This window comes from Aplysia californica, unplaced genomic scaffold, assembly GCF_000002075.1.
Source record: "Aplysia californica isolate F4 #8 unplaced genomic scaffold, AplCal3.0 scaffold00446, whole genome shotgun sequence".
Lineage (NCBI taxonomy): Eukaryota > Metazoa > Mollusca > Gastropoda > Aplysiida > Aplysiidae > Aplysia > Aplysia californica.
Window position 1 is genome coordinate 92940 of NW_004797716.1, and position 16836 is coordinate 109775.

Genomic DNA, 16836 nt, shown 5'->3' on the forward strand with positions numbered 1-16836 from the left:
ATTGTCACACTCCACCATTTAAATACTTTCATTTCCTTATTTCTGATGCCCTAAATTAGTCAATGTCAAGTGTTAAATCCCAAAGTCATGTGCTGACCACAGAGCAAACTTTTCACTACTTCCAACAAAAGAAGTCACTAATCAGAGACAAGTTTGTTAGTGGTCGGCGGGTGCTCTGGTGTGGTTTGCTCCTTCTTTCCTGTCAAACACCTATCATCCTTATCTCTCCTTCCTTTTTGGGTATTAACTTTTTTGGAACACATCTATTCTTTGGCACTTATTGTGTTGCAAGTGCTGTGAAACTAAAAAAACTAGAGACAAGTTTACAACTTTTTATCCAAGTTACTGTTTGTGAATGAATGAATGAACATGTTTAAAGCCCTGAACGATACAATCTAGACAAATTGAGAGGTGGGCTGATTTACCCTATCTGAAAGGGCCAACCCCCACTGAATATGATCCAGTATCCTGTCTGAAGGACAGACAACAATCATAAAAACAAACATCCTTACAAAGGGACTTGAATTAAAGACTTTTGAAAGCAAGGTGAAAAGCTTATCCTTTACATCACAGATGAAGGTTTCCCTTCTCAGGAAGACTAAATTGGCATTGGCAAAACAAATCAGTCTCCTGCTTGTCATTGTCACTTTGCACTTTCAGCAGGCAATTTACCTTATTTGTGACAGGAATGAGTTTACTTAAACTTAACTGAAATTCTCAAAGTAATGGTATTTAAAAAAATACACATTCACTCTTGCACACCTGCTGTCTTCTTGCACCAGAGTGCTGAAACACATTTTTATAAAACACTTGTAAATGTGTAGAGGAATAGAAAGGGTTAGGGGGCTCTCGTGGACTAGAGGTTAAGGAGTTCGCCTCTCATTCAATAGGTCCCCGGTTGGAATCTGGATAGCAACGGAAAATTTTCTGCTTTCACATCCTTTCCTGCTCTCCAACAATATTCTGTCAATACCTTTCGTTTCCACATTCTTCCTCCACTCCCTCACCTCCTTTGCCCCCTCCCCTGGGCTCCTGACTCTTGTCTGAAGCCTTTCTACTGCTTCTCTTTGTCTCCTTCTTACTGCTGTCTTTCAGCCACATCCCCTGATCTTATGGTAAGTAAAATCTACACCTAGCTTTCTCGGACAAGGGTAAAAAAGGTCTCGTAAGCAAGTAGCGCACGTTAAAGATCCCCAGAGAGACCAAAATCGATAAAAGTAGGCTTCCGCTGCCAACTGAGCAAAATAAAAAATTTAATACCAACTGAAAATGTTCTGTGTGTCCCACGGCTCATATGACCTTATGCAGTTGCGGGCGTCGTAAAAACTTACCAAAAAACCCCCGAAACAAACAACAAATAAAATGGGTTACAAGAAGCACGATCCAACAAGACAGATCGATGAAATCAAGCAGTGACACATGCATACAATTTTTTTAATCCAAAGGGCAAATTGGGGAAACTAAGTCCCTTTTACAAAGATGACTGGATTTAAAAAATAAGAACTGGTCCATCTTCCTTTTCCCCCCACAGAGACACAAGAACTCTTGTTTGCAAAACATATTTCAGAATTTGATTTCTTCTTCCCAAATAATATCACGTTGTACAGCCATTCCCCTAGTCTGTTAAAAAAACAAATGGAAAAACAACAGTTTACACTCAAACTGAATTAAAAGCAAGGTTTTTTTCCTTATTGTACAACGCAGGAAAAGCCTTGGTAGTAATCTGGGGAAAAGAGCCTTGGTAGTAATCTGAGAACCCCCCCCCCCCCCTCCCCCATCTTTTTCAAACTTGGACATTCAGAGCAAAAATTCCCCCTAGAGTTTAACATAAAATCAAATCCAATCCATCTTTAAGTCTCCCACAAAATGATGCAACAACACAAATGTCTAATCCACTTTGCATAACATAGAAAATCTATTTGAAAGAAGGACTGACAGTAAAAAATAAGACTTTAAAAACAATAAAGTAACATAATAATAATAATAATAATAATAATAATAATAATAATAATAATAAGATAAATAAATATGAGATTAACAATCACACATATAAACAATATCATAAAATATTTTTTCAATATGCACCTTTGAGGAGGAAATCCATGACAGCAGAAAGACACTTTTTTACCTCTTGTAAAATCACTACGTCACAGCAAATTGTCTCCATTTCTCAGTTCACCCATGTAATGAGTAATGACCCACATAATATGTAAAAACCCATCCCTTCCTACCCAATCATCATTAATTGACTTGTCAGCTGAAAACAAAACAAACAAGCTACATTTTTCAGAATGGTCAGGCCTCATTCATTATTTTCCCATCACGTAAAAGACCACCCCCAAAATAGACAAACGTCCCATCTGCTTATCCCTTTAGTCATCTGCCCAACCAAACTGATCGCAGCACACCTCAAAATATTTATCTTGATCCACCCGATGATAAAAACACACAGAATTTGAAAAACTCAGAATCACAGCAGAGATTTGACGGTACCTGAACGGTTTCCCTAAGACACGGGTGGTTACACACCTTGTTAGTCTCTATTGTAAACACAAGCACAGATCTCCCCTCCCTCTTAACACTGTTACCGACCTGAGAAATTATAAACATAACCTTTCAATTTAAACCACCCTCAAAAATATTCTTACGGACCAACCCATCAATTTATATATATAAAAGCAAAACTTGAATTCAGTATGAAGGAGGCGCTTATTATTCAAACTTCTTAAAACGCAAGCAGCTGGCAATGAAGAATGCTTGTTTCCCTGAATGGGAAGACCTGTAACCTTCTCCTCTCCCCCCCCCCCCCCCCACCCACTTCCCTCCCCTTAAGTGCCTGTTTCTTCCTCTCTACCAGTACATATTATTAATCAGAGAGGCACCAAACAAACCCTCCCCTATTTCTGGCTCTCACTGGCACCCCTGACGAGGTCCTCTACACCTCACATCTCTGTCTACATAAGAGAAATCCAGTGTGACCTGACGCGGTGATCATCCGAACAACTTGACAAAACACGGGTGGCAGTACGGCTTGTCATTCTGTTCCTTGAACGTGCCCTTGTTCAGCTGCTTCAGGCAGAAGGCACAGACAAAATGTTCCGGGTGGAATTTCTTGAACATGGCGGTGATGCAGCGGCCCGTGATGGGCTTCTCGCAGCTGGCACACAGCGAGCCCTTCTTGGCGTGGTAGTGCGTCTCGCAGTACGGGAGGCCCTCGTAGTCAAAGAAACTCCCTGAGCCAAAGGTTGCTCGACACTCCTGTTTACAGGGAGAGAGTACAGTCTGAGTTTGGGTATTTCAAACTATCGGAGGTATCCTTGTTTCTTATGAGAGATCACTGTCTAAGTGTGGGTATTTCAACACTATTAAGTAATAATTAAACATATTCTTATTTGTAATGAAAAACTACAGTATGAGTTTGGGTATTACAGCCCTAACAGGAGTATACGTATTGCAGTTACAATGAGATATTACAGTGAGAGTTTGGATATTACTGCACTGTCAAGAGTATTGGTTCAGGGAAGGGACATGAAACAAATGGAGAGAAAGCCAAGCCAAACAAGTGTTACAGGCCAGCTGTTACCAAAAGTTCCCCTCCAAAGTTCTAGCCACGTCTCAGATTTTCATTTGAATAAAGAGAACAATAATAACACAATCATTGCTATTTAAAGAAAGGAACAGGTAGGGCTGATAGACTGAAACAAAAAAAAGTGGCAGAATTTGAACAATTCCCATGGCACCCTCCAACCATCCAATTTATTGCATTGACAGATGATGATGATGATAATGACCATCTTCAAGATGAAGATGGAGAGAACAAAAAGAGTTTAAAAAAAAAAAGAAAATGAGCAGAGAGAGAAATCAACGGCATCTCACCCAGCATACAAAACACTCAGTGTGCCACTGTCGGTTCAGCGCAGAGATGTAGTTCTCCATGATGGGCTGTGCACAGCCGCCACACTTTGGCGCAAACATCTGGAAGTAGTCATCCCTGGGTGGGGGTGGAGAGAGAAAAATATATATATTTGAGTCAGTCCAGGCTATTGACAAGATGTCCGATCTATGATGTCAATACATACGTCATGGCGCAGTGGCATCAGGCACTCCTCAATTGAAGGGAGGAGGAGGAGGAGGAAAGAAGAAGAAGAAGAAGAAGAAGAAGAAGAAGAAGAAGAAGAAGAAGAAGAAACAAGCAGCTGCTGGGTAACTAACAACAACAATAACCACAACAAATTGTCTGCCAGCTGTTCAGATATGTACCGAGCCCCAATTTTTCACATTTCTTAAAACTGCCATTTCTTATTCTGTGGTATTGGTAGTATGTGCTAGAGGAATATTTACTGGAAATTTAATTTCAAAATGTTGAAAAGAGCAAGAAAATATAAAAAATGTGAGGTGCAATTTTTAAAACATGGAAAGTTTTTTTCTCTCCTGACAAATTGTTCTTCCTGGTTTCTGGGCTTTCAACAGTTGAAATCTTGCTGTTGAACTGCAACAAGAATAACAACAACAACAGCTACAACATTAAGAACAACAGCAACGACAACAACAACAGCTACAACAACAACAGCAAAAACAACAACAGCAACAACAATAACAACTTACTTGCAGTAAGCTTTCCCGTTCTTCTCGTGGAAATCCTCCTCCCCAAACAGTCGGCCGCACTGCGCACAGAAGAAATGCTCCGGATGCCACATCTTCTCCAGTGCTGTGATACATTTCTGAAAGATACATAGATCAGAAGGTGAGCTGTGGTTATCATCATGACCAGAACTATCATCATCATCATCATCATCATTTTCATCATCCTTATCATTATCCCCTTCATCATCACCATCATCATCATGATTATCACCATCATCGTCAACACCTTCATCATCATAATCATCATCAATTTCCAAACAATTTTCCTGTTTCCATTTTTTTTGTTTTGCTCAAAGCAAGTCATGTCGACACATTCTCTATGAAACTTGCAAATATCTGACCCCAAATCAGGACAAAAGACAAAAAAAGAAAAGAAACATAAATAAAAATAAAAGTAAAAACAGAATCTTTGAAACGAAGAAAAGACAATGTTCTTTTAATACAGAAAAAAATCAAGAGGTGAGATAAAATGAGCTAAAGAAAAAATTGATGTCTACTGTTTAAAACAACCTTTGAAGTTTTTTTTTATTGCAGTCAAGTAGATATTTGAACCAGACTCATTTGTATTGTCGCACTGCAGATCAACAGAGCTAACAAGCTGCTGATGAGTCAAAGATTTTACATTTTACGGTCACTTGGCGCCGGTGGCCTAGTGGTTAGGCTCTCGGACTCGCAACCGTAAGGTCGTGGGTTCGAATCCCATCAGGGGCTCGACGTTGTGTCCTTGGGAAAGGCACTTTACACGAATTTTCCTCACTTCACCCAGGTGGGAATGGGTACCCGGCTATAGACAGCGAAAGATCTTGTCAGTTTGTTAGTGTTTGAGCGCTTAATCAGCTGCTTGCACTGTATGTTTCCCGGGAAGCTGAGAATGTTTTGGAGTGTTCTATGGTCTGCTGGGGTAATAATATAGTGTAAAGCGCATAGAGCTTGCTGTTGAGCGGGGATATGCGCTATACAAATGCTATTTATTATTATAAAAATGGGACAGTGAAAATTATCCGTTCCGGCGCCAGGCCCGACAAGTCTGTTGCAGTCGCTCTCCTGGCTGGGTGACCAGATGGAGTAATTTGTGCTGCTGGCTGTGTGACTGCAAAGTGTTAAGTACAGCCCGGCACGTATAACACAGGAACTGACAAATGTGTTCCTCACATCAATAATTCCGGTTAACCAATACAGCAAAATGTGAAAGAGATATCAGTCAGTCGGGGAAAGGCAAATTGTACAAGCTATTGGTGATTTTGAGTTTTACGTGTTCATGTTATCTCTGCATGACTGTAGCTGTGGACAGCATACCCAACAATCACACCAACAAACATTGGAACCGATACAATAAAGGTCAACACATACTCTAAAATTTGGCAGTCAATATTTCATATCAATACACCACACTGAGGGGTAGCTTTTTTTTTCTTCTTTAAGGCTCAGATATGAAACATATCAGCACACTCTTTTTGCCCAGAAACTGTAACCCTGGTCTTTACCCATCACCCGTCTGTTCCAGTTTCTCTATACAAGTTATTCTTGGCCTCCTTCTGCCTCTTCAGTCTTTCATTTTTCCAGTGGGCTTAATAATATAAAACTATTGTTTAACCCTTTGAGCCGTTGCCACCGGTACATCAGTGGCGTGTAAAATTGCCTGTATGCCTCGCACCGATACACTGGTGAGCGCCACCCTATCCCCAACCCGGTACATCAGATACAAAACGCACACGGAAAACAATGTTTACTATTCAGAATGTTACTGATTATTTTCTAAATTAAATGCTGATAATGACGAGGACTAACACAAACCTGAGTGGGACATGAAAAGTAATTCTGAAGATCTTACAAAAATTAGTTATATATCGCTCTGGAGCTCAGACAGAGGGGCGCGGCAGCCTCAGGAGGTCAGGGCTCAAAGGGTTACAGCTCAGAAATCAAACATAACAATTACAGTTCAACACACATCTTTTGGCTCATACACTGTAACACTAAGTATCCTGGTATTTACCCTTAACCCATCTGTTCCAATTTTTCTACACAAGCTAGTTTTGGTCTCCCTCTTTAGCCTTCTATTTTTCCTCCAGTGAGAGCAAGATGATCAAGGCCTTTGCTCTGGGGCTAAATCATAAAAAACACTTTTTAAAACCAGACAAGGACAAAACAGATGCTCTCCTCACATCGACAATGGGTCCGTTGCAGTAGGCACAGCGGGGGGCAAACAGGTGGTGGTAGTCTGTCTCACAGTAGGCCAGCGAGTCACGCTCGTAGAAGTTACGCGTGCCCAGTGGCTCCTCACAGTGAGCGCACACAAAGTGTTCTACATGCCACGTACGGCCCAGGGCAGCTATCACCTGTGGAGGGAGATCATAAAGAGAACAATAATAAATCTGTGCGGCCAGTAGCCAGTAATTGTCTTTGTGAGTATGTGTTCTTTGTCAGATTACAGGTGTATAATGTACGTGCATTTGAAAGAATTGATGTATGTTGAATGGGCAAGTATTCATGAAACATTAATTTAAATCTTATTCTATTGTGAAGCACTTAGAGCGACCAGAAAGCTGGCGCTATAGAGTAGATCTTTATTAATATCTGTAATGATACATTACTTTTATTGTGTACACTCTCATAGTAAAGCTCTATGAGCTTTATATAACGATTTCAGCATGACACAAAATTCATGTTCATACGAAAATAGTCTATTTAGATTTTTGTTTTTTGTTTGAGTAAAGAGAAGCAGATTAACACAATAATGATTATTTAATACTGGGAAAAAGTAAGACAAACAGACAGAAACAATAGAGAGAAAGTTAAGCAGTAGGACCTACCCGTGGCACCCTCCAACCACCCGCAGTCTCTTTAGATTGACGAAGTCAGATAAACGATCATTCATACTATCACAGCTCAATCGATGACGTAATGCACATCACATTATGAATATTATAGTACTATGAATAAGACAGAGTAACTATAAAGACAGCATTTTATGAAACATATTTGGAAGAAATGAAGAAGAAAAGGACGGAAGAAAAAAAATTATGCATAAAAGAAAGAAAGAAAGAAAGAAAGAAAGAAAGAAGGACAGAAAGATAAAAACAAGAAAAAATAACTTGAAATAGAAGAACCAAATAGAAAAAAAGAGAAACTTCCGGAAGCCAGTTTCCCACAGACCTGTCCCACGATGGGCTTGTTGCAAGCCGCACAGACTCCCTTCTGTTTGATGTTCACACCCTGGCGGTTCATGTCCGACTGAAGATCTCCCAGCATGCTCTCTAGCTGGCCATTCTGGAGAAGTTGAGTTTGAGCAAAACATCGTCATTAGTGCTGGAGAAAAGTACGCCGGACACAAAGACAGAAGGAACAGAGATTCAGTTTCAGTTTGCTAAAAGTTTTACGGAGCTCGCAGCTACTAAAGGTCATATGAGCAAAGGTTTAAGAAGAGCTTTATGGCACTTGAAACACAAAGCGGTCATATAGGTACCAAGTCGTCGCTAGAGAGTAACATACAAAGGAAAGAAAGAGTAGAAATAAAGACGATAGATGTTTGACAGAGCAGAAGGAAAGGAATGAAGAAGGGTTTACAACTGGCATCATCCACCCACCAACTCTGCACAGGGGTTCAGGACACAAATGTTGAAGGAATCACATAAAATGGGCTCAGTTTGGGTTGCTACCTCAGAAATGCAAAGTTCTATTTGCCATTTTTTGCCATTTTGAGTTACTAAGAAACCAATGTTTTATCTGCTTTATCAAAATCAGAAGATTATTCAGAGTCGCTGTCAAGACATTTAAACAACTGTATTCGAAAACGCATAACAATAATGTGAAACTCAAAATTTTTCTAGTCAAATTTGTCAAAACTAAGCGCTGAGCAGTTGGAACTGATTAATTCAGGTGTAGTGAACTGTTGATCTACCAGGACGTCGTTTTCTACGATGTTTCATGCCTAAACCAACCTGCTGAGGTACTTGCTGCTGCTGCTGCTGTTGTTGATGTTGTTGCTGCTGTTGCTGCTGCTGTTGCTGCTGCATCATCTGACTCTGGGGGTGTGGGTGTGGGCTGGTGGGACTGGCACTGGATACGGAGCGGCTCTTGACAGGCTTGGCGTAGGCGGGCTCCCCGTCGTTGTCCGCCGCTGAGCTCCCGTCCTGTTTGTTCTGCAACTGTAGGAGGAAGAGCCCCAGCTGAAAGCATTAGCCGTGACGGGGACGAGGGAACGGGGGGAACAGCCCCCAGAGCTCAACATTACAACCTGCAAGGATTCCCGATACCAGTCAAAGACAAAACAGGAAATGGGGTGCCTCGGGGTATAAAAAAAACAACTGATCCTCTCTCGGAACAACTTCCAGTTTTACAAGCCCAGCAACTGTTGTTCATTAGTCGATGTTAATTCAAGTGTGCACATAATATTTACAGGATTACTATAGTGGCTAGCATTTTTGGGAAAACAAAATGGACAAAAATAACAATATGGACGGAAATCACTCTAGGTTGTAACTATATTTATATATATATTTAAGTAAACAAAGGGCATTCGAGGGAGAGAGAGAGAGAGAGAGAGAGAGAGAGAGAGAGAGAGAGAGAGAGAGAGGAAAGAGAGAGAGAGAGAGAGAGAGGAAAGAGAGAGAGAGAGAGAGAGAGAGAGAGAGAGAGAGACAGAGAGAGAGAGAGAGAAAGAGAGAGAAGACAGAAAGAAAGAGAGACAGAGAGACACAGACATCAACAGAAACAAAAACATAATTGTATAATACAGGAGAGAGAACATGCAAAAGAGAAAGAGAGAGAAAGAGAAAGAGAGAGAGAGAGAGAGAGGGGGGGGGAGAGAGGGAGAGAGAGAGAGAGAGAGAGAGAGAGAGAGAGAGAGAGAGAGAGAGAGAAAGAGAAAGAGAGAGAGAGATACATAATAAGTGCTAGATCTGAAACAGTCATAGGCAATCAGGGCTCATCACTCATTACTCTGAGCAGATTTAGAGAAATTATCTTTAGGTCAGAACACAACGTTTTATGTAACTGTTGTACCGATATTGTAAAGTGCTCAAAGCCTGTGTATTTTAATCGGGGTTGAGCACTATATGGTCACATTTAAGCATAAGGGGGCTATCCCAAAAAATTACGTTTTGAGAAAATCAAAGATAAAGTTTTTGCTCCTTGTTCAGTTTCCTTAAAAGACAATGAGAATTTTCTCTATAACCAAACAATATACACACCAATGAAACCAAACCTCTCCTATTGATAAGGCAATGCCCACTTTTGGTGTAGGTCAAGATTTCTTGAAACCCCCGAAATCTGGGTTAGCCCGCTAGTCCTCATAAGCGACAATATAAATGTCATTTATTATTATTATTATTATTATTATTATTATTAGCAGGTGCTCTTCGAAACGCAAGAACAATACACGCTATTGATGTGGGCCAACCTTGAACTCTGAGAGTGACATCATCAGCTCGTCCAGCTCCTTGGTGGCCGTGGAGGCCGTCTGAGCCTGCTGGTAGGAGGAGGAGGAGGAGGCTGAGGAGGAAGAAGGCGCGCCCACGTAGCCCGCCTGCTGGGAATGGTTGATGCTCACTGTGGAGAGCTCCTGGTAGTGGGGGTCCACGGGGAACCTGAACAGAAAAAACACACATGTGTTTTAAAAAGGGTATGTTTTGTTGTAATACGAATTTTAAGGCACTTGCAACACAATTAGGTCATTTAAGTGCCAAAAAGAGGAAGTGTTACACGAGAATAGCAAACACACACACAAAGAGTAAGAAAGATAGATGTTTGAGGAGAAAAGAGGAGCAAACCAGTAATTTTAAGTTTAGTTTTAGTAACAGTCTTACGGCCACTTGCAGCACAATTTGGTCACATAAGTGAGAAACTTAGAAGTGTTACAACAAAGTAACAAACACACACACAAAAAAAGAAGAAAACATAAATAAGGATGATAGATGAGTGATAAGACAGAGGGAGAAAACCATACCAGAGCACCTGCCAACTACCCACAAAAAGCTTTGACTTAATTTGGGTGTGAGTTAAGTTGTCTTTACACATTGACACAATAGCCGCACATTTGATTTAGCTTTGACTTGATTCTTGTTTGAATACAGAGAAAGAATGCAACAACACAATAACAGCCATTAATAGCTGGTTAAAAAAAGACACCCCAACAGATAGAGACAAGACATGGACTCAAACACACTATATGATTCGAACCATGGCAAATCTACTCTAAAATTGACTTCAGCGCTGACACCCTCAAAAATTTGTTGAATGTGTTTGATTTTATTGCTTACTGGTTGGTAGTTATGTATGCAATACAGACATTTCACCAGAAACAATGACGGAAACGACAATGTTAACAGAAAAAGACATTCAAGTTGCAAACCACATACCCAACTTTCCAACAACTATCTTCTTCTTTTATGTTTCAATTTCAGCACAGAGCTAGAGAATCACATTGACACAATAACAGTCCTTTAGTGCTGAGAACGAGCAAGAGAGACAAACAAAATACAATTCAGTAACAATTGAAAGAAAAAGAAGTACGATCAACTAAGTTAAAGTCAGCTCCTCACTACACACCAAAATCTGAGGAGCTGATCAAGAAATAAATTCCATATGAACACCATAATATACAGGTACATGTACATGATATATTTCCAAAAGGAGAAGAAGAAGAAGAAAAAGAAGAAGAAAAGAAGGAGAAGAAGAAAAGAAGTAGACGAAGGAGGAGGAGGAGGAAAAAAAAAGAAAGAAAGAAAGAAGAAGAAGAAGAAGAAGAAGAAGAAGAAGAAGAAGAAGAAGAAGAAGAACAACAACAACAACAACAACAACAACAACAACAACAGCAACAGCAACAAAACCAACAACAACACTCAATCCGCACTCACTTTCCAGGCGGGGGCCCCGTGCCCTCTAGCTCATCCAGCAAGTTGTCCACAGAGGTCCTCTGTCCTGGCCTGGTCAAGGCCGGCTTGGGCGCCACGGGCGGGGGAGGCTGCCTGTTACCGTCCACACCATTCACAGCTGGCCCATCGTTCACTGTAACAAAAGAAATAACAACCCAATAATAACAATAATAATAACCATGATAATAATATATAATAAAAATAATAACGGCAATGAAATAATAATGATAATAATAATAATTTATAATAATAACAACAACAATAATAATGACGACGACGACAATAATAATAATAATAATAATAAAAGCCTAATCGCTAGGCCACCACAACCACCAAAAATAATGACACATAACAGTCAAGACAAAGTTTGTTTGAGTACCACATTATTATGTTTTAAGGCATGAAACAATGTATTATAGTCACGTCTACTCTAAGCTATCTCTCACACGACCCGACCCGACCCGACCCGACCCCATCCGCAATGGGCACCTGGTATTATGCGCGACTTGCAATTCACAGAAGAGAGATAGAGGCAAATCTTAATGTCAAGATGGACAATGAAGTACAAAGTTCGTCAGATGGCAGTTCTGCGAGCCGCTGACATTTTTGATTCCGTACATGGCCAATCCCGTGAACGTCCTCCTCTTCCTCCTCCTCCTCCTCCTCCATCTTCTTCTTCTCCTCCTCCTCCTCCTGCTGTCCGTTAAAAAAACAAAAACAATAAAATTAGATTCTTAAAACTTGGATTGGGTCGAATGAGAAGATGAGCGTAGGGAGACAAGCTCTAAGAGGACGGGCGATTGTGATGTAGTGATTAGACGTTAGTTTTAGTTTTTAGTAAGGTTTTACGACGCTCGCAACTGCATAAAGATGGTCATATGAGCGCAAAGGGGTGGATGTCAACAGAGAAGTCCATACAGGGAATCAGGTTTACTCTGCTTACCTCTCTAGCTTCAACCGCACAAAGTTTGCTTCGACTATCTATCAAGGCACCCCGACAATTGCGGGTCACAAGAGTGTGACAAACATACAAAGAAGTAGAGGAAAAATGACAAAAGTAAGGATTAGAAAGAAAAAGCAGCAGTTCCCAGTTACAGTTCAGGCACAGTTATATGAGCGTGACATTGTTGAATCAGCCCATTAACACTTTACAATTCTACTGTGCATAAGAACAAGTTAATGTCCCCTTTGGGAATGGCCTAAAGACACTTCAGTCAGTGGTACCGCCCCGGGCGGTTTTTTTTTTTGGGGGGGGGGGGGGGGTAGACGATTTAGTTTTAGTAGGTGTTTTACAGCACTTGCAAAACAATAAGGTCACATAAGTGCCGAACATTAGAGGAGTTACAAGAGAGTAACAAACACAAAAAAGAAGGAGGGGAGACAGAGACGACAGATTTTTTTATAGGAAAGAAGGAGCAAACCACACCAGAGCACCCGCCAACCACCCACAGTTAGACGTTTTTCTGACACACTCACAGAGACCTTAGTTCAATTGCCGAGTATGAAAATGGTCATTTGTTAGTTTGTTTGAGTAAGGAGAAACACGTCGACATATTAAGGGCCATTTACAGCAAGAAAAAAATTAATATAGGACAGATATATTTAAACAAGAGAAGGAAAAAAGTTTTGTTGACCTGTTTGTTTGTTTGTTTGATCAAAGTCACAACAGCCATTTACAGCAGGTAGCAAACAAAAACGATAAAAACAAATAGTACACACACATACACTGGATAGATTGCACACACAGACACCACACAAACCCAAACACACACACACACACACACACACACACACACACACACACACAGACAGACACACATACACACACACATACACACACACACACACACACACACAAGATTAGCCCTTAAACCGTATGCTCGCACAGAGCATTTACTAACAAAGAAAGATGAGCACAAAAAAAAGAAAAACAAACACAAACAAACTAACCAAAAGAAAAAGAAAACTAACAAACCTACGCCATTATAGCGAAAGAGTGACGTCAGAAGGAAATAACAAAACACCTCCAGGTGAGAGTGGGATGTACACATGAATGTACCACAGGCGGGGGCGGGGAGGGCAAAACTCGTAGGCCGTGTCCACATATGGTACCGATTTATCCCCACGCCCCCTTAAACGTTGGGGCCGGGCCATCCTACGTGAAGAGGTACACAGAACATCAGCAGGGCCGATAGGCTGATAGCTGAGCTGGTACCTTGATGGTCCGAGGTGCAGACTGCACTGGTTCGAATCTATAATTTCGTGACCACCGTGAGAGCAACCATAATATTATATTGCTACCGTGATGGACTTAACGGTGCGACAGCACTGGTTTGAATCTACAATACCGTGAACACCGTGCAAGCATCTCTATATATTATGACATTTAATAATAACCTTGAAGTCAACGGATGTCCTAATTTGAATCAGTTTCAGCTTCAGTTTGAGTAAAGAGACGAACATAGGCGCGCGCGCGCACACACACACACACACACACACACACACACACACACACACACACACACACGCACACACACACACGTACACAAGCGTAACCGCACGCGCTGACATAGACAAATAGACAGAGAGACAGAGATATGTAGACAGATAGATAGACAGATAGATAGATAGATAGATAGATAGATAGATAGATAGATAGATAGATAGATAGATAGATAGGTAGATAGATAGAGAGAGAGGGGGGGGGGGTAGAAAAAAGAAAAGTTGGGCCCCATCAACGGCACAACTACTCCCCCCTTCCTCCCCCCCCCTCTCTCTCTCTCTCTCTCTCTCTCTCTCTCTCTGCCAGTGTCGAGTTTGAGTAAGGAGAAACAAACATAAAGAAAAATGACAGGATTACAGGCAATTCGATTTAGATTTCCTTATCAAAATCTGTTCCACAGACCACAAAAGAGAATACATGACAGACGATTATAAATATATACCAGAGGCACCCTAAAACTACATGCTGGAATAAGCAGCAACTATTAACCCGTTCAAGCCAAGTCTGCTCCCAATCATACAACAGAGACCATGACAGTCTCGGCCCAACATTAGGCGAATTAAGAGAGCAAAACTTGAAGAAACTAAGATATGAACATGTCCAACTGGCATGCTAGTTTAGCAGTTCCATTAACTAAGAGTTTTACGGCACTCGCAACACAAATAGTTCATTTTAAGTGTCAAAGGTAATAGGTGTTCTTAAAAGTAACATAATATTATAAAGAAAAGAAGGATGAGAGTTAAGGACACTGGATGTTTGATAGCAAATAAGAAGCAAACCACACCAGAGCACTCGCCTACCACCCACTACTAGCATGCAGCCACCCACCATCCGCCCGCTTTGTGGAGTAGAAATTGTATTCCTCATAACTGCTACTGCTGGTCCACATGTTGGTTCTTCGATATCACTCCAGGCACTGGTGACTTGAATCCGGTTGGAAAAGCAAACTTGGGTATCCAAGTGTAAGGCTTGAAGGCGAGAACTGTTCTGCAAACTTGAAAATATCCAATTGTGCAGCTTGAGAAACTGAGAACTATTTCGTAAACAAGGAAATCCAACTGCACAGCTTGAGAAACCGAGAACTGTTCTATTGACTTGGATATATCCAACAATTGTACTGCTTCAAAAACCGAGCACAGTTCCGAGGACTTGGATATTCAATTGGAGAAACCGAGAACTGTCCACAGAAATCGCAAACTTAGAATAGGCCGATACCTCGCATGGAGAGCACTTTAGTGTGTGGACTGAGAACCACATCAACACGATAACGATCATGTAGTACAGGGCGGAAAACCAATAAAGACAAGACAAAGAGATTTTTTTCTTTCATTTTTTAAAAACATTGTTTCGCTTGGATTTCGTACATAATAAAGAAGAAGAAGGGATAAGGACGAAAGAGGTTTGGAAGGAAAGAAGGAGGAAACCACACTATGGCACCCGCAAAACATCCACCTTCGGAGGGGGTGAAAAGAATTAAGACTAACCAATGACCCCCTTTAACCACCCGCAGAGCACTTCAGACAAGAGGTGGCAAGTTTCTATCACATTCAAAAGATGGCAGAGGTTGTTGAATGATGCACTCGTTCTCACCGATTCACTTTGGGACTGGTAAACCGGGTACAAGATCGTGTTGTGAATGGTTAACCGGACACAGTCGTACGGACAATGTATCAAGTACAGTTCTTCTAGACAACAGACGGTTAACTGTTTACCGGTTAAATAGGTTTATTAGACACAGAAAAATATCGATTCACCGAACGGCGAGAAATTGAATACAGTTCTTGAAACCAGTTATCTACTGCTGCCCATCAGAGAGTCTGACTTCTGGCGTGGATCCAGAAACAGCCGAGCATTTCAGGCTGACGGCTGCCTTGCTCGTGGTCGATTCTCATGAAAGTGAGACTAACCAGGCCGACTGGTTATTTTCCAAGAGGAAAAACCGCATGTTTATCAGAGAAATCCAAACTTATGTGACTCAGCTAGCAGCAAAGTACACCAACCATAGACTTTTGTCACCACCTACAGATATTTCTCAACGTTGTTGAGGCTGTTGTTGTTGTTATTGCTGTCATTGTTGTGTTGGTGATGATGTTGTTGTTGTTGTTGCTGTTGTTGTTGTGGTGTTGTTGTTGTCAACGTAATATTCCAGCTGTTAGCCGTCAAATCAAAAATTTTCTCCGTTGTTATTCTAGTTATATTTTAGTGAGGTTTTACGGCGCTCGCAACTGGAAGGTCCTAAGAGCGCCAAAGGTTGGAAGTCAGCAGAGAAATCCAAACGGGGAATCAGGCTTACTCTGCTCACTTATCTAGCCTCAAAAGCACAAAGTCTGCTTCGAGGCACTCCGGACAGTTCAAAAGAGAGTGACAAACATGCCAAAAGAAGTAGAGGAATAATGACGAAAGTAAGATAAGCAAAGAAAAGGCAGCAGTTCACTCTATCTATGTTGTTCCGGCACATTATGGGCATGGCATTGGTAAATCAGCCCATTTTACAATTCTACTGTGCATACATGTTAATGCCCCCCGCCCTCCTTTGGGAACGGTCTAAAGACACTTCAGTCAGTAGCACTACCGGGGGAGGGGGGGGGGGAGAAAGATATTCTAGTTTTGGTAAGAATTTTACGGCACTTACAAAACAAACGGGTCATATAAGTGCCAAAGATTATAGAGATGCAACTGGAGAGTATCAAACACAAACAAGAAAGAAAGGAGATAAGGACGACAGAAGTTTGACATGAAAGAAGGAGAAAACCACACGAGAGGACCCGCCAACCACACACTCATCGCATTCGCCTTATCCCCCCCCCCCCCCCCCCC

At 41.2% G+C, this 16836-nt stretch overlaps 1 protein-coding gene across 4 annotated transcripts in view; it reads right to left on the reverse strand.

Moving 5' to 3' along the window:
* Positions 1–2340: 2340 nt before the first annotated feature.
* LOC101857739 (paxillin) overlaps positions 2341–16836 on the reverse strand; it is a 94506-nt gene continuing 80010 nt past the window's right edge. For all 4 annotated transcript variants that reach the window (XM_005105009.3, XM_035971495.1, XM_035971493.1 and 1 more), the window contains 8 exons: positions 11499–11649; positions 10043–10229; positions 8583–8789; positions 7798–7911; positions 6807–6980; positions 4606–4721; positions 3877–3991; positions 2341–3258 (listed from right to left, as the gene is read on the reverse strand). In XM_005105009.3, coding sequence (XP_005105066.2) covers positions 2992–3258; positions 3877–3991; positions 4606–4721; positions 6807–6980; positions 7798–7911; positions 8583–8789; positions 10043–10229; positions 11499–11649 — 1331 coding nt within the window. In that variant the 3' untranslated portion in view covers positions 2341–2991. The remainder of the gene's footprint in view (positions 3259–3876; positions 3992–4605; positions 4722–6806; positions 6981–7797; positions 7912–8582; positions 8790–10042; positions 10230–11498; positions 11650–16836) is intronic.